Source organism: Castanea sativa, chromosome 12 (assembly GCF_040712315.1).
Source record: "Castanea sativa cultivar Marrone di Chiusa Pesio chromosome 12, ASM4071231v1".
Lineage (NCBI taxonomy): Eukaryota > Viridiplantae > Streptophyta > Magnoliopsida > Fagales > Fagaceae > Castanea > Castanea sativa.
Window position 1 is genome coordinate 30,193,174 of NC_134024.1, and position 26,299 is coordinate 30,219,472.

The following is a 26,299-nucleotide window of genomic DNA, read 5'->3' on the forward strand; positions in this document are numbered from 1 at the left end:
CCCTTTCTGGGTAACCTCCCCACACGTGTGGGCACGGTTTACGAACCGTCAGATGGTTCACCAATTACCAAGTTTTAATTACTGATGTGACAATCTGACACGACACCACTTTCGAGAAGTTTACTATGATGATTGCCCTGACCGCGTGTAGAGGGTGTCCGTTTACGGGAGGTCTTCCTCATGATCGGGATCCTTGATTCATCACCGGAAGCAGAGCATGAATCAAGGGGGGCTATTGTACGGGCGTCTCCCCCCCTTCAAGCCCACTTACTCGGAGGCCATGGAAATAATGACACATGTGAAAACCTTACACTGATCACGTGTAAAAACACTCACGGCATGACATTAATGAGGCGAGGGTGAAGGCTTGCCGCCTCCGACAGATATGTCTTCCGAGCACGTTGAACTCGGAATGCATGGCATCACCTAGGGGATGCCTCTGCCGAGCATAGAACCTACTGGTGGAGCTGGTTCCAACGCCACTATCACTTTCTCCCACTCATCACCAAACATCCACTTAAGTGAAATGGCATTGGACCTTCCTTTTGTTGCCTAGGGAATGTCCTTGTCGAGCATCAAGTCTAGCGGTGGAGCTAGTTCCAATGCCATTGTCACATTGCCCCACTCCCAATTAAACATCCACTTAAGGGAGATAGTATTGGACCTCTCCTTCTACCTACCAGGAAAATGATCATGGCCATTCCACTAACTTTGGCTATAAATAGGCAAGGAAGATTCAGAAGAGGGGGTTGGCGATTCTGGAGAGTATTTTTGAACTATACAAAAATCCAATTGAAAGAGGAGAATCCTCTTTAATTTATATATATACTAGTCTCTGAGCATGCGCTCACGCTCGTGCTCAAAGGCTAATTTTTTTTAGGTAAATGTTAATAATTTGCATATATTATAATTTAGAAATATATATTTTTTATTTTTCAAACAAATAAAAATGATAAACTTTAGAGATAAGCAGTTATTGTAATTTCTTTTTTGAACGTGAAGGGAAAAAAAACATAAATTTTAGGAATTTTATTTTTGAATTCAAAATAAAATTTGTTACTTGACATTTATGACCATATTTCTAAATTAAGTTACCCTTCATTAATGAGGGTATTTTTGAACTACATAAAAATTCAATTGAAAAAAGGGAATCCTCTTATATATATATATATATATAGGTAAAATTTAGAGAAAGTTCAATTAGAATTTGAAATTAAAATTTAATTTCGCGCCATGTGTCTAAATTCATGTGGCACCACATCATAGTTATTTACTTAAGTTTGTGCTTAAGTTTTTTAATCTTTGTACCAAGTGAGTAAATGTGTGCAAAATACTAAAAATCTAATATTAATAAACTATAATTTTTTTGTTAAAAACTAATCATATATATTCAATAAAAATCACCACATAACAAAGATTACAACACGTTCTATCTTATTAAAAATTAGAAAAAAAATGATCATAAGTAGTATTAAATTTAGGTAAAATTTTTAATACGTGGTTAATTATGTTTACTTAAAAATAATAATTTGACTAATCATTTCTATTTTTATAATAAAAATTGTGTTTAATTTTAAATGTATTTATACATATAAATGTGTTACATGCTATTTTTTTTAATAATTTGACTAATTATCTATATTATTTTTATAATAAAAATTGTATTTAATATTAAATGCATTTATGCATTTACATGGCAGCATGGGTTACATGCTAATTCCTAATAAAATTTGATACTTTATATGGAAATGACGCATTTATATCTTTGAGCATGGCGTCTCAACTATATATGTTCGAAGTGCCATAAACCAGAAACACATTGCATATTCTTAGGGATTGCATGCAGATGGGCTTGTTTCTTCTGGATTTTACTTCTAGTCCCTCTCCCAATCCTCTTTTTCAAAATCCTCTTCAAATATGACTCAAACAGTCTTTCAAACGCTACAAGCATAATATGTACAAAAAGGTCTCGTGTAACACTCTTTTTGCTTTTGGAAATTTGGCAACTATGGCTTTGCAGAAACAACTATATTTTTAGACAATCCATAATGTCTCTCTATGCACTAGCTCACACCACCAAACTATCCACTTAGCTATAAATTACACTTTTTTTGGCCGCAGCTAATCGTATAGAACTCATCTGTAATCAAATGTTTGTTTGTTGGCAACAACCGCTGGCACCTTTTTCCACTATGGGTTCCAAATTGCCTAGAATTTAGGGTAGAAGCATTTAATTTTGGAATTAGATTCTTAAGCCGTAAATCTCTTGGCTAACTTCCAGGGGCATTTGGGACCCGACCTTGTCTACCTTGGTGTTGGATTGCTAAAGACCTCCTCCATCCGAATTACACGGTTTATCCATGTCAATTTTTTCCAGAGTAGTGTTAGGAATACGCTCCTTTCTACACCAATTCATACATTGGCTGTGTGTTAACTTTTAATTCAATTTTAACATTTATTTTCAAGTACATACAATAAACTTACATGAAAATACTAAAATTCAATTAAGAATTCACACAATTGGAATGTGGATTTGGATGTGTCACAAGCATTGCTCACTTTTTGTAAGTGATTGTAATTATATTTTGGTGTTGTACCAAGAACAAAATATCATTGCGAAGGAATACTCTCAAATAATATTTTCTAGATTTCCCAATAATAATAATAATAATAATAATTGAAAGCTCAGATCACAACTTTATAATAATAATAATAATAATAATAATAATAAAAGAAAATAACTGAAAAAAAGAAAAAAAAAAAAAGAAGAAGATAGTTAAGCCGTTAAAAAAATGTAATTTTTTAATAGCATCAAAAACAAAAAGTTGCTGACGGCGTCTCCGCCAATCAAGTCAGGAAAATTTTTTTTATACGGAAAAAACAGAAAGTTCATTACGTGTCTCTCATTCGCTCCCACTCTCTTTCTAAATAAAAAGTAGAGCGTGAGACTTGCAAAAGCAGTCAGAGAGAGAGAGAGAGAGAGAGAGAGAGAGCCCAGAGAGGAGGAAAAAGATGGTTGATTCAAAGGTGGAGACGATCTCAAGACTAGCTCAATGGAAAATCGAGAACTTCGGGTCTTGTTCTTACAAAAAGTCTGACCCTTTCAAGGTCGGAATCTGGAACTGGTAACTCTCTCTCTCTCTCTCTCTCTCTCTCTCTCACTTTGCACTGTCTCTGTCTGCAATAATAGACAATAGGTTGGTGTTTGATTCACTGATTTTGATATGGGTTTGCAGGCATTTGTCGATAGAGAAGAATCGGTACCTCTACATTCGTCTATTTCCAGAGCCTTCACGATTCTCCAAGGAACAGCCTCCACTTGCTCGCTTTGTCCTCCGAGTCTCTAACACTGGCCTTAATCGCAAGCCTTACATATCCCCAAGTATGATGCACCCAGTTTCTGTTTTCTGCTTATGTGTTTATATATACATCTTGCTTGTTTTGTGCCTGTCTGTGTTGTGTGTTTCTGATTTTTGAGTCTTATGTGGCAGAGATGTTTATTTTTGTGCCAAAAAAAAGAAAAAAGAAAAAAGAAAAAAGAAAAAAGAAAAAAGAAAAAACCTATAAGCAAATTACTATAAGAAGAGAAGCAAGGTGAACATTTATGCAAGCCGTTGGTGTATATGTTTTGTTCTTAATAATATTTAGTAATTTGTATTACAATATGATGGGGGATAAGGGATAACTACTTACCATAACTGTGGATGTGATTTAACTTGGATAAAAACTTGTATGGGGATGGGATTTAGGATTTGATCGCAAATAAGTTTTTATCATTTTGATCAGTCATCAGTGCATGATTGTTATTAAGAAATACTTACCATAACATCTGTATTTGAGCTTGGCCAATTCAGGGAAAACTCTTTTTTTTTTGTTGATACTTTTCCAAAAGGGAAGCGAGCAAAAGGCACAAGGGGTATAGCTTATGAAAAGTGGGTAAAGTAGTGTCTTTTAATTTCTCTGACATAGATTTTTAAACTTATTCCATTTACTTAAACTCAACTATGCTCTCAGCCTGGCTATAGTATACTGCAACAGTACATTCTTGCACACAAAATCATGAAACTATGAGGATTTTTTGTGTGGCAAGCAGGCGTCACACAGTTTTCTGTTAGAGCTTTAGTACATTTAGTCATCTTCCATTCTCCTCTACTCTCCCCTCATCTCCCTCCATCCAAACATGGGGTTATATTTCTGAATGATCAATTTACTCATTTAGTCCATATTATGGGTCTGCAAAATTTCTGTTCTGTTCTTTCATGAGTCTTCTTCTGTGTATGTTGTAAATAATGTAATTCTTGTCTCTTCATCTGGTTTTGAGTTTCCAGCATGTAGTGTGTGTATACATTTCAATTAAAAAAAAAAAAAAGAAGAATAAAAAATCCAAGGTTGTAATATATATCCAATTTATGAATACATACTGTAGAACTTAGACTCTTAAAGGGAGATGAGGTCAGACTGCAATTCTTTATGCCTTGCCCATATTACAGTGGGAAAAATAAAAAACTTTTGACCTATTTGGCACAAAGAATTAACTTCAGTTCAAACAGAGGTTCCCCCCAATCCAATAGAGATTATTGAAATTCATGAATTTCATTTTAAGCTCCGATACAGTTATATGTTTTGTGTATAAATAATGCTATCTTGCATCATGGTGTAGTTCATGAGAGACTGCTTCGGAATTGTGAAGACTTTGTTTGGCCAGTTGATTCCACCTTTCATGGTCGCTTCATCATTGATGTTGAGTTTCTGGACCTAAAGATCTGCCCTGTGAATGTGAGTAACTTTCTGAATTCCTAATTTGAGGTGCTATGATGGTTTGTGTAAAAGTGTTTTATATGCTGGTCGTTCTCTATCTCTCTTGTGGAGCTCCATTTTAATATATATGCATTATAATGTGTCATAAACTTTTTCTAGTAGTAGAATGTTGAATTTGGGAACCTGTAAAGGATACTCATTTCCAGTCTGGTTCCTTTGAGTCTATGACCTAGTGACTTTAAGCAAGAAACATGTTTTACATGATTTAAAAAAAAAAAAAAAAAACTTAGGAAATCATGCATCAAAACAAAGTGCAAGTGTCTACAACAACAACCAAGCCTAATTTCCAAAACTATTGGAAAGCCTACGTCTCATAATTTCTTTAAAGCTTGCTATACCTTTTCTTCATTAATATTGATCTTTGCATGCTGAAACTCAGGGTGGAGAAGCCAGTTCTATATGGCCAAGTGATGGGCTTATGAAGTCTGTGGCAGCCGAAAGCACTCTTCGGTGTCTCTCTCGTATGCTTGAGGAGGCTATCCATTCTGATGTGACAATTAACACTGCTGATGGCACTTTAAGAGCTCACAAGGCAATTTTATCAGCAAGTTCCCCTGTGTTTCAAAGCATGTTTCGTCATAACCTAAAGGAAAAGGAATCATCTTTGATCTACATAGAAGACATGTCACTGGAATCCTGCACAACGCTTCTCAGTTACTTGTACGGAACCATAAAACAAGAAGATTTCTGGAAGCACCGGCTGGCACTACTGGGGGCAGCCAACAAATATGACATTGCTGACCTTAAAGATGCTTGCGAGGAAAGCCTCCTAGAAGACATTAACTCAGCGAATGTGCTTGAGAGGCTGCAAGAGGCTTGGCTTTATCAGTTGGACAGGTTGAAGAAAGGGTGTTTGACATACTTGTTCGACTTTGGCAAGATATATGATGTTAGAGATGAGGTTAATAACTTTTTCAGGCAAGCAGACAGGGAACTAATGCTGGAGATGTTCCAAGAGGTGCTTACAGTTTGGAAGCCTATATAAACTAACATGGGAATTTGTATTCAGTCATTAGATGCTTGTATATATATATTCATGTATGCATGTGCATATTAAGGTTTTTACGTCAGAAACTAATAGTTTCTGTTGTTAAGAATACTTTTATTTGTGATCAATGTGAAAGTCTCATCTGGGTGTAAGAATTCTATTAAGTTTGAAGCAAATGAGGGTTGTGCTTTTATCAATGTACTTCCTCGGAATGTTATCATATATGCGTTAGGCAGGGATACGAATGGCCTCGTGCGTTGAGTTTCTAGATCACATCCATTGGCAAATCCAAATTAAGAGTGAAACTTTGTCTTTTGAACAAATCCAATTTAAACTCAAATTCATTATTATTATTTTTTTAAAACAAAATTATTTTTGCTTAATTCTAACTTAACAAGGAGTGAAACTCTCTTTAACAAGTCTAACTTACACTCAAACTAACTTCCACATCACCATTTTGATTTTTGATGAAGAAAGGAGTGTTGGACTGGATTGGCTGAGATGACTGATGAAGAGTCTCATATTTTGTGATCCATGATTTTGAAAAGAGCTTTTTCATTTGATCTTTGTTCAACTGTCTTGGAACAAATGTGTACATAGACGTCATGCCTGGATCAACTTGGATCAAAAGAGCATCATTGGACTGGGCTATCTCTGGTATAGCTACATCAAAAGCATGATTTTGGAGTCTGTAGGCAAGCTGATAGTGGAGTGTGGCTGTCAAGAACCTAACTTTCACATCACCATTTTGATTTCTGATATATATATATATATATATATATATATATATATATATATATATATAACCAAAGTCTTTGACTTGCGGTTGACCTCTTCACAATTTTACACATCAGCATTATTTAAATAAATAAAAACAAAATTTTTAATATGACTCACATTAGATTAAGAAAGAGAGAGAGAGGGAGACTCCTGTTAGGACTTTCTATCCCCTCCTCAAAGCCCTAACAATTATCACCTCAAAACCCTAAATTTAACTTCACTTTAGGATTCAAAAAAAGAAAAAGAAAAAAAAGATAGACTCACGTGACAAAAAAAAGAGTTAGGATTAAGAAAAAAAAGAAAAGAAGAGGACTCCTGTTAGGAGTCTCTTTTCCCTCCTCAAAACCTTAGCAATTAGCACCTCATAATCCTAAACTTAACTTCACTTTAGGATTTAAAAAAAAGAAGAAGAGACTAATGTAAAAAAGAAAAAGAAAAAAGTAAGCAATCTGATTCAACTTTCTTCTTTGATTAATGAATTTTATGTCGAATTTTTTTATATTGTTATTATTAATAAAATCTCAATTCAACATATGTAGATATCTGTTTATATTGTTATTAATGAATTTTATCTTTTATGTCAAATTTTTTATTTGCTTTTATATGTGCATGAGATTTTCTTTCTATCTTATTCTCTTGTTATGTTTAGAATTGATTTTCTTTTGAGTATTTGGGTTAATCTCCATATTTATATTGACATTGTTATAGGGTTTTTGGAGAAAAATCAAAATCGCAACTTATGTCTTCCAGCCTAGGGAACAATAAATTTTTATTTGGTACGTTATATATAATTTTTTTAAATTTGGTTTGGTTTTGAAGTAGAATTTGGGGATTCTATAAATTTTGAAATTTTAAGTCTTGGGGTTTTTGGTATCTGCATTTTAGAACGTTGACCTTAATTCTTCACCTTAAATGCTTTTTATTTAGGTTCATGTGATTTTTTGTTTTCCTATTAAAAGCTATGATTTTTGGTTGATTAATTATTTGTTTGGATTCAATATAAAAGGTAATAGAATTAGGTATTATAATTTTAATATTATTCCATGTTTTGAATTGTCTATATATTTGTAGTTTATATTAGTATTGAGTGTGTGTGTGTATATAACTATTAGGAGTTTTGCTTTATTAATTTAAGAATTGTAAATTACTTTGTAGCTTTCGGTAACTATGCACTTGCAAAATATTTCTTCATTAAAAAAAAAAAAAATACTAACTAGCAAAATGTCTATTTACTCGTTGTTGGATTTTTTTTTCCAAAGTCAATAGCTTTTCTTTGCATCGCATGGGTTAGCGATTAGTTGAATAGTATGACGGAGTTCAATTACTTTATATTCAAAGTAATGCTAGGGAAGCTTGTGAAATTAATCAAATCATCTAGTAATAGGTGCTAAGAGTCTTTTATTTTAGTGGTATTGCTCACTCATATTTATGAAGAGATGAAAGTTTTAATCTCCATTCCCATTATTATAAATTTGTAACTATCCCAATTATTAAAAAAAAAAACTTGCATCCCACCATATACTAATATTTATAAATATACTAAATAATATTTATATTTCTTTAATTACTATGCTATTCTCAACCCACCCAATACTTGTTCTCTCTCTCTCTCTCTCTCTCTCTCTAATAATCCACTTTTACTTTTATCTTTACCTTAATTATGTTGAAGCCATTTCATTAGAGATAGCAAAATATCTTCTACTTGCCCTACCCTAGACCTATCTCGTTGCCGTCTTGCGCAAGATTTTCCTATCATGAAGAAGGGATAGGGTAGGGATGATGCACCCATATTTCGACCCCGCCCAATCTTGTTATCATCCCTATTCCAAATCAATGGTTTCCAATAAAAATTTCAGAAAATTACTATATAAATTTCTTTTGTATAAATAATTAATCCTTGCTTATCGATAATTAATATATTAAAATAAATACATTTTTCCCATTAATGCATAAAAATGAATTAATACTTTGACAAAAAAAGATGTTTATCCTACATTGGTTGTGTCTGTCTAGTGTTCGTTGTTTATAACCTCAGTCTACAATTACAAATGTTAGACCATTTTGTAGTTGTACTCTAGTTATATAATGTATTATAAACCCGGTTTAAAATACTAATATTACTATTTTTGTGTGTGTTCTAATAAGTATTACTATTTACTCAAAAAAGGGATGTTTATCCCACATTGGTTGTGTGTGTCTAGTGTCTGTTGTTTATAACCCTACTCTACAACTATAAAGGTTAGATCCTTTTGTAGTTGTACTCTAGTTATGTAATGTATTACAAACCCAGTTTAAAACACTAATATTACTATTGTCATGTGTGTTCTTATAAGTATTACTGTTACTCAAAAAAAAAAAAAAACTTTGACAAAAATACAAAATTTTGCTAAATTTAGAAGTTGTATGAAGAGTATTTCATTTTCTTTTTAAATGAGAGTTACACATGATCACAGATTTAGGCTATTATAGATTGAGAACATGCTTTTATATGCAAATAAAAAAAGTAGGAAGAAATGTAAATTGTTTTTGTTTTTTTATAATAGGAAATATAATGTTAAGATTAATATAATTAAGGATATAAATGTAGGCTTGAGTAAATTGACAAATATTTAATTATTTCAATTAAATTGTGGATTTTTTCTTAATTGAGTTATCAAATTAGTGCTTACCTTTTGCCTTTTTGTTTTTGGATTCAATTGATGGAAAAATAACTAAAATTGAGGAAAAATGTCATATTCCATTAAAATAGAAATGTAAATTCTTTTTTACGTAAATAAATAAAGAAAAATGCTATGTCTACAATATTTTTATAACAAATCATAGATACTAAATTGTTATTGGCTATAATTTGAACCCACTTGTGGGAGGATGAGGACCAAGGAGCCCAATTCGAGGATGAATTTGCCCAATCCAGGCAAAGACGGGTAGACAAACTCCAAGGCTTGCGCCTACCCGAGGAGAACAAGAGAGCCAAAGGATGACTGACATCCCTTAAATGCCTAAGTATAAAGGAAGGGATAACAACGGGAGGGTACAAGACTTGCAAGGGTGGTGGGAGGAAGTTTCCTAAAGAAGACACCTCCCACCTCCGTATTCAATGCTCTACATCAACCTAACCAGCTGCATTAGTGAGGAAATGATTCCCGAATAACAAGTTCACAGCTAACAACTCTCTCTACCACTTCCAGAAGGGTTCTAATAGGACAAGTATCCTAAGGAATTCCCTGAGATGTACAGATGGAGGGCTGTGATGCAAGGGAAGAAGCTATATAAGAAAGGGAACTCCCCAGAAAAAGGCGATGGACATTTTCCAAGAAAAAAGGAACAAGTGAGAGAACAAAGAAATACCCTGTAAAGCAATATCATCCTTACTTATCAATATAAGATCCATCCTTGGACTTGCCTGAGCAAGTATTTTCATTGAATCACTAGTTCATTTACTCATATTTCTCACTTAGGATCTGTTATCTTTAGACTTGGAACAATCTTAGTGCTGTACTTGGTTTAGAATCATGCTCTATTAAAAATTCATTGTTTGAGCTTAATTTGAAAATCCAGGCAACACTATTCTAAGTGAGTTTGGGCCTTTACATTTTTAGTTCTTACACCACCAACGAAATTACTTTTTTACCAACTAATAACAACCAATAATAACCTGCTACTTAAGATTTGTTGTGAAAATATTGTGGACATAACATTTCTCATAAATAAATAGTGCATCATCTAAAGATAATTAATTCATGAAAGTAAATGCATTTACCCCATAATAATGAATTAATAGTTTAACACAAATGCAAAGTTTTATTTGAAAATCTAATTAAGTGAAGAGTATTTCATTTCCTATCTTAGAAGGGAAAGAATACAATAAATGTGTATTCCTTCATTTTACATGAATGTTGAACACATAAACTAAGACAGAGGATTTGAATTCCATATTCGTTGTCTCAAGATTTACATTTTCATTTACATTTCATGAGTGTTCAATAAATATTTTTTTTGATTTTTTTAAATTTAAACAAAATTATGATTGCGAATCTGAATAATATTAGTCCAAGCCTCCTATAATTCTGGAGACAACCAATTCCATACTTAATTTCACAACTTATTAATTTGTGCCTCTATGAGTGGTGGGCATTTCTGCCTTGCACTGCCTACCATTTTATGTAGATAACTCACAATCGTATAAGTCAACAAGTTGTAAAATTAAGAGTGTAATTAGTTGTGCGCTTAGGTTTATGAGGTAAAAGTTAAAAACAATTTTAATAAGTCTAGATACACACAAAATTTGATAACAAATTTCATGTGTTTGAATATGTAATTTGTTTATAATGGAGAATAAAGTAGTATTAATAGTAGACTCATATAAAAATTAGTGAGACTATGAGTACAGGCATGCGAGAAAGACGGACAACAAAAGGCATATATATTAATTATCTGTTCATACCCCTTGGTTGGGTGATTAAGGAATCATTAATAATGATTATCCTCTTTTTTAATTTATGGGAATTATCCTCCGTTTCTTGTAAAAGAAATACAACAGGATATAACACAATTCAATTCTCAAAAAAAAAAAAAAACAGTTTATAACAAGCAATAATAATTAGTAATTAATAAAACCCTATCAGTCTCATTTTAATAAAGGAAATTACTAGAGGCAGCGAATTTTTCCTCACAAAAATTCACATTATATTGTAGTTGGCCCCAAGTAATATCAAAATTTTTTTTAGCACTACTCCTTAATAATTAGTTTTTTCTTAATATATTTATTTTTAGAATCTTCTTAATAATTACTTGCTAGGGACAATTCAATTTAAATTAAACCCTTAAATTAAATTCTATTAACTCACACACTGTGCAACATAATTTTTGAGTTTTCGCACCTCCTTTGGAGTTCTATCACCTCACGTATATCTCGTTTATATCTCCGTATTTCCTCGCAACAAAATCGTGTATATGTAGTATCATTTTTCGTTTATAATAGTAAGAAGAGGAAAATACCATCTATTTCAAAACCTTGAAACTCGATCTCTTCACTCGCTCTATACTCTGATCTGAAGTACTCAATCTGTTTCCTGTTTTCTCTAAGACCCATCTCCAATGGAATCCGTGTACCAATACCACTGTTGGGAAGACCAAAACGACGTACCCAACAACACCACCCAACTCCCCTGCCACTGTTTTCTTATTCGCTTGTACTTCTGCCATGTCCTCCGATTGGAATACCCACAACGCAATCTCGTTCCTTTGACTTCTTTTAGCCAATCAACCCTCGTACCCTGTAACGCATTCTTTGCTGTTGGTCCAACAATCTTGGCCAACATATTCTCCAACACCGGCGTGCCCCAAGATTTCTTGGACACGGCCACACCTTCCATACTATCTTTTGCTTCTGTCATGTTTAACGATGCTCGTAACATTGGCCGTGTCTTGTTCCCTATAGCGGTGTTCGTTCTTGTTGTCACGCCCTACGATGAACGTGACCAAATCGATAGGGCTATAAGGGAGTCCATGGAAGCTAGGACGGTTAAGACTGTACCCGCCGCTAAGTCTTCTATTGATGGCTTAAAGAAAGTGAGAATTGATGATTTTTGTTCGATAAGGGAGTGTAGTATTTGTTTGGAAGAGTTTTGTGATGGGTTGGAGGTTGTGTGCTTGCCGTGCTTGCATCTTTATCATAAGGATTGTATTGTCAAGTGGTTACATACAAGTCATTTGTGTCCCTTGTGTCGCTTTCCAATGCCTACTTGATTAATATCATGTAACATTGAGATTTGTTTTTACATAGACATACACGGAATGTTTCACATCTCACTCACACAGTATTTGAGATACTACTCGACTGGGCTCACCACAACACAAAAATACGGGCGACTGTGTCTACAGATTGCTGAAACTTTCGGTGTCTGACAGACTTTACTCTTTTTTTTTTGTGACTGTCATGTCTGTTGTGCATATGAATCATTGGCTAACTTGCTGTTGTGTTGAAGATTATGGTTTAATGAGAGTTTTGTTTGATGGTACAGTTTGTAATATGTTTTGAATAGTTTCGAAATATGATTCTTGTGTTCAAATGGAGATCATTGGCAAAAAGGCCTGAGAGTGGCCGAATATATGATATCTTTATCTTTGAATGAGATAGCAATTTGGTTTAATTTCATTATTAGATATCTTATAACTGGAATTCCTTTTTTTCTCTGATCCAGATTTAGGCATGATATATTTTTTAGTTATTGGGAAAGCCCGGATCCTGAGAGGGACTCAGATTCTTTTTTTCTTTATTTGGAAGAAGATAAAGGAGCAAAACAATCGACCTATTATTACTGGAAGAGTGGTATACTGGTTCCTTATGCGAAATTGTACATACTTTTTGGGAAAGAAGAATGTAACTCTAGAATTTCTTGTTACTTGCCATATATTCAGATTTGTTTACAACTTTGTGGTCCTAATGTCCTTATGTTGATCAATTCACTTACATTTGTCTATTTTAATTTGGTTGTGTGAGTAAAGCTATACTTCTACAATACTAGTGGTCAATGATAAAAGAATTTTACGCAACGTTTGTGTTGGAAATAAGTCAGAAGGAAAGCTCGACCAAAATGGGATTTTCCTGTCCTTTTTTGCTTTTGAATGATTGAACCTTGTTGGGACTCCTACGGTCTTTGTAAGTGAGTGGAATTAAGGGGTTTTCAGCAAGGGGAGGCAACATTAAAGGTTGTCTAAGGTACCCGAGCATAACCGTTCGTTGAGGTTGACATTCCATTCCCCTTAGTCGTAGGTGCTCCTTCCATTTTGATTTGAATGGGCCGGGTCTTTTGAGGTACATATGGCCGGCCCTTCGGGTGTCTCAGTTCGCGAGACCAGAGAAAGGGTAATGAAATTCCATTTCTTCCACTTTCATTCATTGATTCATTCATTTTGTTAAGATTAGATAGACATATTTTTTTTTATCTTACACTAAGCTTGGAAATACAAAAAAAAAAAAAAAAAAACGATAAATTTGGAAATCTGGGAAGAGGGAGAATGGGCACAGCCTCGCTAGCAGCCCGCGTTTTCGACTCGAAAGGAATTAGGGGGTGGGGGTGAAGGGGGGTTTACATACAACCGAAGCAAAGTGGTTTATGATTGAATCTTAGAGGCATTCTTATCATTTGGTAGATCTAAGTCCATGGCCTATTTCGGGTTCACTCGGAGCTTGGGCAACCACGTAGGATTGAAATGGTTTCGTGGGATTCGGCCAATTGTCTTGATCAAGGGATATCATTGAGAAATTGGAATCCGTGTTCTCAAAAGATTTTCTGCCATTATTTCTAGTATGGAATGAACAAACGGGCAAGGAGCAAAAACCACTCAATTCTTTGTGAAACTAAGGAGAGCAGCCCGCCCTTTTTTATTATATTAATTATTAGCAGGTAGGTTAAAATTTTTCCTTAAGTATAGATGAGATTAGAGATGAAAAAGACGCTATAGCATTAGTTGAAGATCATCTACAAAACTTTATTGCCTTCATAGCACAGAGTATGATGAAATAGCTTAAATAACCGAATACTACTCCAAAACCAAGTAGTACTACAGTTTACAGTGTCAAAACCAAAGCCAGACCTTAATTCTATAAAAAAGGGGTTTGAGTTAGATTTTGCTGTAACGCCTCCAATGTCTCCAATCTGTCCTGTGGAATATCCAGTACCCCATTCCTCCAATGTTGTCCTATGCAATATTTAGGGGGATTTTAGTATTTTGCCCTTATTTTTTTTAAAATTTAGCAATATGTTACTGTTTTGAAACTATTTATGTCCATACTCTTGTTTTAAACTTGATTTTCTCAAAATTGAGTTACAATGTAAACCTCGATTTGTAGAAAATCGAGTATAGTGCGATCAAACTTAAAAAAAAAAAAACTTTCATGGAACTCGAGTTCATGGAGCTCGAGTTCCATTGAAAATGCTACTATAGGACATTTAAAACGCAGCTATAGGTATGGGACGATCAAACTAAAAAAAAAAAAAACCTTGCATGGAACTCGAGTTCCATTGAAAACGCTACTACAAGACATTTAAAATGCAGCTATAGGTATGGAACTCGAGCTCTATGAACTCGAGTTCCATGCAAGTTTTTTCTTTAAGTTTCATTTGGCATAACTTGATTTTAAAACAATCGAGTTTTTGATTGAAACTCGATTTTATTAAAATTGAATTTTAAAATAGGGCATGCACTTATATAGTTTCAAAACAAGGATATATTGCTAAATTTTTTAAAAAATGAGGGCAAGATGCTAGAATCCCCCAATATTCAGTACCCAACTCTTCCAATGTTGCCCTGTGCAATATCCAGAGTACTGGTTCCGTACATTCATATATTTTTTTTAAAGTGTTCAAGCGCTATTGAACAAAACATTAAATTCACTCTCTTTAGAAGAAACCAAAATAAGTCTTTAGAAGAAACCAAAGTAAGAGTAGCTTAATAAGTCTTTATAGAAGAAACGAAACAAAGAGTAGCTCGGGACAAAGTGTGCGTCCCAATAAAAGGATGGCTTAGGCTAAAAAGGGTAACTAAAATATATCTGAAATTTGTTCTCTCAATCACGGGCGGCTCCAAAATTTTTTTGAAGAACGATAGTTAAAAAACTTAAATTATATAAGATTAAATAAAAAGATAATTTCGTAGTTTGACAAAAAAAAAAAAAAAAAAGCACACAAAAAAAAAATAAAATTTTTACAATTTTTTTTTACGAGTTTTCTTATTTTGAGATTGTTATATAATAGTTTTATTATCAATGTTGCAAGTTATATCTTTTTCAAAATTTTAGTTCAATAAAGTTTTTCTTGGGATTTTTTTTTTTGGGTAAAGGTCTAATATATTGTTGAGGGGACTAAAGTTTAAGGACAAATTTTGAGTACAAACTTAGTTGTAACCTAATACTACAACTTTCATTAAAAAAATTTAATTTGCCTAAATATTTTGAAAATATATCATTAAATTGCATGATCTTTATGTTCTTAAAATACATGTCAAATTTCATGACAATCAGATGTTCTTCACTATTTGATCCATAAATTTATCTTTTATGTATAATTTTAGACTACAAAAACTTGAAATATAAATATTTGATTGATGACATAGCTATTGATCTTTGATTTTTTTTGAAATTTTGCAAGTATAGAGGATATAAGAAAAAAATATAATCTAATGAGAGATTGTCAAAATTCACATCCAATTAAAAAACAATATTGAGTGAAGTTGTAGCCTTAGTTTACAACCAAGTTTGTTGCTAAACTTTGTTCAAAGTTTAATAATGTTGGGTCTAAACAAAATTAGGGTAGTCACAAATTTTTTTAAGGGTAATTTCTAAAATATATATATAATAATTTTTTTCTAGGTCAAAGTGGTCTTGTGACCACCCTACTTTCAATGTAGAGCCACCCCTGCACTTAATCAAGGTCTCTTTGATGGTTTTGATGCTTGATAAAATGAATTTTTTTAGGAATTTAGAATTTAAAGATCACCAAGATAACATGAGTAATTAAATAGGCATTCTCAGATTATCATGACGTGTTACTTATTTCTCTCATATTTATGGGAAATCTCATCATAATTTAACTAGCATGTAACCAGCACTATCTGCGGCTACAATTCTACATACACTAACTATGAGAGACCGAGAAAATTGGGTGCTCTCAAAAATGAGATTTTTGGCTACTTTTCAAGATACCTCTCTTTTTCGGTAAGTGGTGTGGAGTCGCCATTTATTTTTTTTATACAAAAAAATAAGAAAAAATTAATTTACACTTTACATGACTGAATGTTCTATTCTCATTGATTGAATCAAAAATACAAACTTGATAATTTGAGCATTACATGACTTTGGGTCGTAGTTACAATCTACCAAAAAATACATGGCCTTCTGTCTTAGTTATAATTTACCCAAAATAAAAATAAAGATAAAGCCTAGGTCTACCTATCCAAAGACACTAAATTCGAAGGCTAGGTTATGGAATGGGAATGTGTTAGACTTTCATGACCAATGTACCCCTTTATGCATGATATGAATGACATGTTGCATATATGAAATGCCTAACTAAACTAAGTCACATAAGTTTATCTATGAATGTGTCCTCTTTTTTGTTAAAAATTCAGATCTGTTGTTATGATAAAAAATTTTAATTCATTAAAAAGAAACCAGATCTGTTTTTTGTATATGAAAAAAAAAAAAAGTTTTTGGTGAAGAAAAATCAGATATGTTTTGTTAAGTAAAAAAAAAAGTTTTTGCTACAAAAAAAAAAAAAATCAGATCTGTTTTGGGAACAAAAGAAAAAAAATTAGTTTTTGGTTTGTAAAAAAGATTAGATCTGTTTTTTGTGATAAAGTAAAAAAAAGATTTCGTTTTTAGAAGAGAACTACACTCATAAAATAAACCTACGCTACTTGCATCAAACAAAAAAAAAACTATTCATGACCTTTTTTTTTAAATTTCAAAATCTGCCTTATTAAAAAAAACTTAGATCTATATCTAAAGAAGATATAAACTTGTATTTGTTTTAAAAAATTCAGATTTGCATCTAAGAAAAATACAAATAAGTTTTTATTTAAAAATTTAGATTTGCATCTAAGGAAAATGCAAATAAGTTTTTATTTTAAAAAAATTCAGATCTGCATCCAAGGAAGATGCAAATCAGTTTTTGTTTTGAGAAAATTCAGATTTGCATCTAAAGAAGATGCAAATTAGTTTTTGATTTTGAAAAAAATTCAGATTTGCATCTAATGAAGATGCAAATTCGTTTTTGAGAAAGATGTGATAATAAGTAGATTTATGAAACTAAGAAAGCGAATCATGATAATAAAAACATCAAGAACATATTTGAACAAAAAAAATATTGGCAATACATATTACAAGTATTAAAAATTAAAACTAAAAGACTATCCATATCATGCATTATCAAAATTAAAAGAAATAGAAGAAAAAAGGTAAAGAAAAACAACCTCTTGCATGGACGTACTCTTCTTTCTTGAGGGAATATTTTAGGGTTCAAAGAAATTTGTTCAATTATCTTTAAAACCTGAAATACCTTACTTATAAAAAGAAATTCCTAAGGCTAAGGTCTCCAGAATGTCTTTAATGTAAGGGAAAGAATAATAGAAAGGAGAGTTAGAAAAAGGGGAAATTTGAGAGCATGAAAAAGTGTCCCCTAGGAAAAAAAAATGTGTGCTGAATTCTGAAATCTATCCTCTATTTATAGAGGCTGGGGGGTTCAAAAATTTAGCTAGATGATCAGAATACGAATTGGGACGCATCCTTATTTTTAAAAAATCGAAAAGGATGAGTTTCAGCTTAATCCAAATGCCCCTGGGCGAAATCCCGAGGTTGTGCCAAGTCTACTTTTGAGTTTTGGTTCGTTTTGGACTCATTTTTTGAGGTTTTTTGAGCCGGGACTTGTACTTGGACGCGTTTTCAATCTATATTCTAAAAATTAAACTCTTTTCTAGATAATTTAGGTCTTTTCAGTAACAATTATCTTGTAGGTAAATACTCCAAAATGTCTGGATTATCCACAATTTCATCGTTATCCAATTGTCCTCTTTAATCCCATGCAAGCAAGCATATTTTTGACACTAACTAACAACCAATCACAAAATTATTTAATTAATTTTAATTGCTTAACCAATCATAATTAATTTAAATTAATCATGTGTGGTTGATTCTACCTAAACACAATGCATGCTGACCGTGCAAACTTGATCATGCGATATTTTTCAATCCGACGGTCCGATTTAGAAACTGGGCATACCGTCGTGACCGTTAGAATCTTAAGATCATTTTTATGATATGCAATGAATGAATTAATGCATGAAATACAATCATGAATTCTGGGTACATGAATGGTCATTCTAGTCATCTTCCTTGATTAAATCATGGGTGCAAAATCGATTGTCTACAGAATTCCCCTCATTGATAGAGCTTGGAAAACGAATGTCAATGTAAAACAAAGATACTAATTTTAGTGGCCATGATTTAATTTGATTTAATTTTTCAAAGATTACCTAGTCCTCGAACCTAAAATCTTGGAACACAGAACTAGTGCCTTGCCTTTTGTCAAAAATGAAAATTGTTAATATTTGGCTTACTTGATAATTGATGAACTTTGAAATGATTCCTGATAACTGATATGTCTGAGAGGCTTCTCAATCTCAATCTGAATATGTAGAATCGATCAAGGGGCTTTTCTACCTTGATCTTGAATGTGATGAAATATCCAAGGGGATTCTCTACCTCGAATCTTGAAGAAAGGTAACCAAGGGGCTATTCTACCTCGGAACTAGAGCTGTGATAACCAATGGACTTTTCTACCTCGATCCTTGAAGAAAGGTAACCAAGGGGCTTTTCTACCTCGGAACTGGAGCTGTGACGATCAAGGGGCTTTTCTACCTTGATCTTGAAGAAAGGTAACCAAGGGGCTTTTCTACCTTAGAACTGGAGCTGTGACGACCAATGGGCTTTCTACCTCGATCTTTGAAAAAAGGTAATCAAGGGGCTTTTCTACCTCTGAACCAGAGTTGTGACGACCAAGAGGGTTTTCTACCTTGGAATCGGAGCTATGACGACCGATGGGCTTTTCTACCTTGATCTTGAAGGAAGGTAACTAAAGGGCTTTCTTACCTTGGAACCGGAGCAGTGACGACCAAGGGGCTTTTCTACCTCGATCTTGAAGAAATGTGACCAAGGGGCTTTTCTACCTTGGCAACGGAGCTATGACAACCAAGGGGCTTTTCTACCTTGATTTCGGAGAAGGGTAACCAAGGAGTTTTTCTACCTTGGAACCGGAGCTGTGACAACCAAGGTGCTTTTCTACCTCGATCTTGAAGAAAGATGTCCAAGGGGCTTTTCTACCTCGGAACCGAAGTTGTGGCGACCAAGGGACTTTTCTACATCGATCTTGCCGTTGAAATGTCGATCAAAGGGATTTTCAACTTCGATCTTGCCGTTGAAATGTCGATCAAATGGCTTTTCTACTTCTATTTGAGTTGTAGAAATGTCGATCAAAGGGTTTTTTTACTTCAATCCATTGAAATGTCGGTCAAAGGGCTTTTCTACTTCGATTTGAATTGTTGCCTGCAAAAAGTCAAAATTCTGGATTAGACTTTAAATGATGAGTGTGATAACGCCTTAAAACGTATACTTGTTATATATTTAGGAGGGCGTTATATCCTTATTACTATGCTTAATTTGTATAATTAAGCCATGATTCGCATTAGTCCTTATTATTTATCTTTACATAATTTCTTGAATAAGATGTCATTCATTGTGTATAATTTTCTACTTTCAGGAAATCATGTGAGAAAGATGAGTCTACAGGAATTTGTGAGAGAATGGAGGCCAAAATAGAATTATAGTGGAGCTAAAGGACAATGCTTAAATGTCTGAGGAGGTGAAGTTGGAGTGCTTGGGTCATCTACCATGTTTGAAAGCTTCAAATAAGGAAAGAAATCAAAGAGGTAAAATCTGAAAAGGAAGAATAAGATTTGAGCATTGATCAGTATTTTTGGCATATCTCTCTCCTCAAAAATCCTATTGACACAACGCTAAATGGGTTGGAACCGTGACTTAAATATCCACAACTTTCCAGTTTTAAGTTTTTCAAAATTCTCAATTTTTGAAGGCCGACATTAACTCACAAGTTACTACTGTAAACGTAGACGAAAATTAAAATAGTAAAAGTTATTTTTTCTTTGGACACTTGGATGTTAGGGTTTTGAAAGGAGGTTGTGTAGAACGAATTTGGTAGAGAAAACTTGTATTTTCCTTTCTCTAATGGCAGCCTAAACTCTTTGCTAGGGGTAGGGGTTATGTTTTTTCTATTCGGTATGAATATTTAATGTGATTCTTTCTAGGATTTTATCAACAACATATTTGATTGTACAATTAGATTTCTTTTGATTTATTAGTTCTTCCATGATTTCAATAAGTTCAATCATGTTTCTTTATTGTTTAGATGAATTTCTAATAGTTTCAAATAGAAATCAGGTTTTAAAGTGAATAGGTTTTTTTGAAAACTTTTCTAACCGCATTATTAATCTAGGTTATCATGCGTTCTTGAATTGTCTCAGTTCAACTGAATCATAAGTATTTAATTGTATAAGAACAATCAATTATGAAATATATAATTTCTTAGATTACAAAGAATTTCATATCGATATAGGGAAACATCCCGATGCCCTAGTATTTACATTATTGAATTAAATCAGTTATCATTGTTATTTTGGTTTACAATTATCAGGCAAAAATTATTCCGCTCCTTGTGGTTCGACCTCGGTACTCCGAGAATTATATTGCTATGATCTCTTGCACTTGGAAGTGAGTAAGCAGAGTGCTTTGTGGTCCCACTGTTTTTGAGATGTGTGATCTCTATTTGTTCCTTCTTAATTTGAAATTTTTTTTATTTTTAGCAAGAAAACTTTGATTGATTTTTGTAACTTTTTGAAAAAGATTTTGTCTTTAAGATTTGAAACTTGGAATTTGAAGTTTGAGACTTGGAATTGGAACTTGAAACCTATAGATTGAAAATTTGAAATTTGGAATTTGGATTTTGAAAAAGTTGGCTTTAAGAAAGTGGGGGCCGAATTTTGGCCCCCATTTTGACTTTTTTTTTTTTTGCTTTCTCTCTTCCTTCATCTTTCTTCCACCATTGACACTATCCACCTCCTTCTTCCACTTTCATTTCTTCCTTCATTTCACCATTTCTTCTCCAAAAAAGTTACTTTCCCAAGCTTCTCAACGTTCCTTTACTTATCTCCCTCAATACTTTTTTAGATCTTTGTGTTCTTGGCCATTTTACTACACACCCATTTTATGAAACCCATTTCCACATTTCTCTTTTCTTTGCACAACAATGTCATCCTCTTCCAATAGGTCTTCTTTTCTCACTTTCCATGGAAAACAATACCAGCCATCTCTTGAGTGGAATGATGGAGAAGGGCTCCTCCAAGACCCCAAGATCCATGCTCCACATTCCAACATGAACTTCAAAGTGAGTTTTTGTTGTTGTTGGGAAATGTGTTGATTTCATGCTTCATTGAAAGTTTGGTGTTGAGATATTGTCATTTGGTCATTGTTTGCTTTTGTTGAATTTTGGACATTGTATGGTTGATTGTGTTGAATTGTTGAGCTTTTTTGTTTTGGTATGGTGTAACTTGGATAATGTTAATGGCTCATGAATTTTGGCAATGTAGGGTATGTGGTATTGTTGGATGAATTTAGACTTGAATTTTGGGGCATTGAAGTCATGGAAATTTGTTGTGTATGCTTGTTTGAACAAATTCATTTTTGATGAATGTGGAAATTTTGGACATGGAAAATTTTTGTTGGACATAGTAAAATTTTGGTGGGATATTGGAAAAATTTTGGTTGGACATCGATTTTTGATCATGGAAAATTTTTTTGAACATGTGATTTTGGTCATGGGAAATTTTTTTTGATGGCATGGAAATTTTGGCAAGGAATGAGATTTTTTTTTTGTTGGCATGAGAATTTTTTGAACATGGGAATTTGGCATGCGAAAATTTTTTGTTGGCATGGAAATTTTGGTATGGAAAATTTTTTGAACATGTGATGATGGGCCAAATCTTTGTGTTGCAGAACCTTAAGAGTCTGTTTGGTTTGAGGAGTGGAAAAGTGGGAGAATGGAAAATTGTGGGAGGATGAAAAATATTTAGTTTTCCGTCTTGTGTGTTCGGTTGGAGGAGTGGAAAAGTGGGAGGGTGGAAAACTCTTTTGTTCAGTTGGAGAGAAAAATGGAAAGATGGAAAATGTAATTTATATAAATTGACTATTATACTCTTATTACATAATATGTAAGAAATAGATTTATTTGTACTCATTACATAATATAAAATTTATCACATCATATATATAAATTTATATTATTATTTTTATTATTGTAATGTAAAAATTAGATTAGGTCACGTTGAGAAAAAAGAAGAAGAAGAATGTTCAGGTAACGTTGAAAAAAAAAAAAAAAGAACGTTCAAGTAAAGTTGAAAAGAAAAAAGAAAAAGAAAATCGAAGAACGTTCAGGTGTAACGTTGAAAAAAGAAAAAGAAAAAAAAAGAGAACGTTTAGGTGTAACGTTGAAGAAAAGAAAAAAAAAAAGAAAAAAAGAAAGAGAGAATGTTTAGGTGTAACGTTGAAAAAAAAAAAAGAGAGAGAAGAGAACGTTGAAAAAAAATAGGTGGGAAGAGGGTATTTTTGTGAAAGTGCTACCATAACACTTTTCTCTCCAGATTTTTCTTCCGATTTGGAAAGAAAAAAAACGTGGGCCCGGAGAGAAAACTTTCTCCCTAGTTTTCTCTCCTTCCTATTTTCCTTCCCTAAACGAACAGTGGAAAACAATATTTTCCACCTTATTTTCCTTCCTCTATTTTCCATCCTCCCTATTTTCCACCCAAATAGACGGACCCTAAGAGTCAAGGTAGCCTCCAAAGGCTAAAAGGCATATAGGAAGTATTGTCTCTAGATATCAGGAACGTCATTAATGATGAGGGCTTTTATACTTTCTTCGAGGCTTTATTGAATCAAGAGACTCATGAGTACAAGGACCTCTAGTCACTCCTTACTTTTTCAAAGCGTTTTTGGGATACAACATGTACTTTTCATTTTTCGGGCATTGGAGAAGTGATGTTAACACCTTACGACTTCTCCGTCACCACCGGCTTGAGATTGGGTGGTGAAAGAATCAAGGTCAATGATTTCCATACTCCAAAGGAGATTAAGAGTCTTTTAGGTGTAGTGCCTTCGAAAATGAAGAGTAAAAATGTCCCTTTGATGTGGCTGTATGAGAATATTGAGAGCTATAAAACTATGGCAATGGGTACCTGCATGTTCATGCTCCTCTTCATTAGGACCTTCTTATGTCCAGACTTAGGCAGTACTGCGAACTTGTGCTATTTGTGGGTCTGAGAAATATCGATCAACTCAAAAATTATGATTGGGGTGGCATGGCTTATGCTACCCTTTTGCACTTCATGAACTAGCTTTCTCGGCATAGCCTCTCAAGCTTAGGTGGTGCACCATTTGTCTAGCAAGTGGGGTTTGGAATTTTTGGCCATGTGTGGGTTTTGTTTGAAAATTGTTTTGGCTATGTCATAATGATGTGTGTTGATTTTTTCAGGTTTGGATGTATGAGTATTTTGGAGTTGGTCCTCAGGTTCAGGAGGATGTTGACAGCATATATTCGAGGTTTCTTCGTTGGTTGCCCAAATACTGTCTGTCAACACCTTCTAAGCGTTCTTTGGAAGTTTGGTGTGCAATGCTTGACAATTTAACTGTGGTTGATGTGAGCTTGTCTATTTTTTTCTTTTGTGGGGGGTTTTTGGTATTTGATTGTGGTTTGGTCTTCTTTTGATTTTGGGTTCTTTGTGATTTTTAGATGTCTTTGATTTTGGGTTCTTTGTGATTTTGGGTTCAAGTGCTGTTTGAATGTGGCCATGGGAGGTACTGGTATCTTGGCGATCAGGTGTTGCCTTAAGTTCAACATGTGTATCCTTCAACAATTCCAGTTCCTCCTTGTCCTTCCATCCGGTTGGCTGACTTTCTAGCTAATGAAGAGATTGCTCGGGCCTGTATTGGCCATGTTGTTTCAGGGATACCTGGGAGTTATTTTCAATTTTTTCAAACTCAATTACAAGGTAGTCTAGCTGGCATTTCTGTGACATCGGTATTTCCATTCCCTCTTGAAGTCAAATTTTCATCTTGTATGTTTATCCTCCATATCTTGTCCTTGTGACAATATTTGCATGTTGGACTTTTAGGTTTCATCTTTTGAAGAAGAGATTCCTTCTCCTCACCATGCCGGTGGCGCTTCTAGTTCTTTCATGGAAACTTATCCTCATTTTCCTGCATGGCAATATGAGGTGATGAATCCTGATGGCTCATATAGTTCCATGCCTTTGGATAGGCTAGAGCACACCCCAAATGTTCCTTGGCCCAATGCGGTGTGTTCTTGAATCTTTCAATTCCTTGACTTCATTTCTTTTGGATCTCTGAGTTGTTCATGAATTGATGCATTTGTACTTTAGGTCGGTGTTGATCTTATGGAGGAAAGTATGCAGATGATTGGGGGCTTGCAACTGGTGGCTCGTACTTAGTCCTCCCAATATGTGGTCAATGAAGCAAACTGGGTATAAAATGATACTCTCTAAATGTCTCTTGCTTAGAATTTTCTTGATAATGGATCTAACACTTGTGTTTGCTGAATTTCCAGGTGAGCCGATTGGAGCTGGCTAATGCCCAAAGAAGATCCTTGGAGGAAAGGATTAGGGCTCTTGAGCTTGAGAATTGGCAGCATGATCCTCGATTCTATGCAAGTCAAGAAGGAAACACTGAAGGTGGCTCATCTAAATATTTAATATCTTTGTCTTCTCATCACTAATAACAAATGACACAATTATTTTCACAACTCAATAACAATACGTTGTGATTTACATGATAAAATAATGTTGCGCTAACCATGTTGTCCCTCTCGTCAATGGGGGTAGTATGAGCTTGAATTTCTCGCTATAGGCACTCCGGTTCATTTCTCACCATTAGATAAAGTAGGCAAACCTAAACTCAAGACTTAAAAAACCATTGTATCTAGATAATCAATGTTGTCCCAAATCCCAATTTCCTTGGTATAGTTCAAAATAAATTAACTTAAAAAAAAACCAAAATAAATTAACTTAAAAAAAAAAAAAAAACCGAAGTCTCTGGATTCCACTCCAGATTTAGAGCACAACTCCTAGAATAGAATAGAATCGAATCGAAACTGAAGTTAACTGCCATACGGAACCGCTTCTCTTTACCTTAGCAATAAAATAGACCCCAACACACGCACGCACGCACGCAGAGCAAAACCAAACAGTGACAGTAAGTGAGAGAGAAACAAAAACAAAGGAAGGAAAAAAAAATGTTTTTCTTCTTCGCGGGAGGGGTCGAGCAACAAGTCCGGCGAGTGCTGAGATCAGGTGCGGGAAGGTGCATAGTGTGCAAGTCTCCGGCGGATGTGGTGGAGTACGAGAAGGTTCTGAAACTGTTCTTTGTTCCGGTGTGGCGGTGGCCGGGAAAGGAGCCTTCCATGTACTGCAGAAACTGCAACCTCTTCTTCCCTCAGTCCTACTCTCTTCCGCCGCCGCCACGGCCGACCACCGACTCCGCTGTTGCGGAGGTCGACCGCTGCCGTTTTTGTGACCGGCCGGTGGAGCCCGAGTTCAGTTTTTGCCCCTTTTGTGGCTCTGCTCTGTGAGCTTCTTCTGATTCTGCTTTTCTTTTGTATTAGTGGTTGTGTTGTGAGTACGAGAGGGTTTAGGGTTTTGGTATGGTGCGGTAAGGGTTGTCATTTTTGTTAATGGGTATCATAAAAAATATATATATATATATATATATATATATATATATATATATATATATATATGATCCCTTTTGGATGGGTTCCCAGTTTAATAAAATGTTGTTCCTATTTAGGATTTGAAACTTTTTGTATAATTGTATGCATGATGAATTTGAAAATTAACAATAAAGGGTAAAACTTTTCCTCAATCAAATTCACCTGTGATTACATTGGCCAATAATGTTAAATTAATTGTCTTTGGAAAATATAATACCAATTACATTGGATGATGTCGAGACCTATTCGATTATTAATTCGATAGTTATAACAATAAGGCATTCCAACCCTTCTGTTGAGTGAG

The 26,299-nt window shown here is 34.0% G+C and overlaps 2 protein-coding genes across 2 annotated transcripts; both read left to right on the forward strand.

Annotated features, from left to right (window-relative positions):
- Positions 1 to 2,901: 2,901 nt before the first annotated feature.
- On the forward strand, positions 2,902 to 6,003 carry LOC142621233 (BTB/POZ domain-containing protein At1g21780). Its single transcript, XM_075794552.1, has 4 exons — positions 2,902 to 3,125; positions 3,237 to 3,382; positions 4,661 to 4,776; positions 5,198 to 6,003. The coding sequence occupies exons 1-4, from the start codon at positions 3,013 to 3,015 to the stop codon at positions 5,801 to 5,803; spliced, it is 981 nt and encodes a 326-aa protein (XP_075650667.1). The 5' UTR covers positions 2,902 to 3,012; the 3' UTR covers positions 5,804 to 6,003.
- A 19,065-nt stretch (positions 6,004 to 25,068) lies between these two features.
- On the forward strand, positions 25,069 to 26,125 carry LOC142621117 (uncharacterized). Its single transcript, XM_075794427.1, has one exon. The coding sequence runs from the start codon at positions 25,519 to 25,521 to the stop codon at positions 25,852 to 25,854; it is 336 nt and encodes a 111-aa protein (XP_075650542.1). The 5' UTR covers positions 25,069 to 25,518; the 3' UTR covers positions 25,855 to 26,125.
- Positions 26,126 to 26,299: the final 174 nt, after the last annotated feature.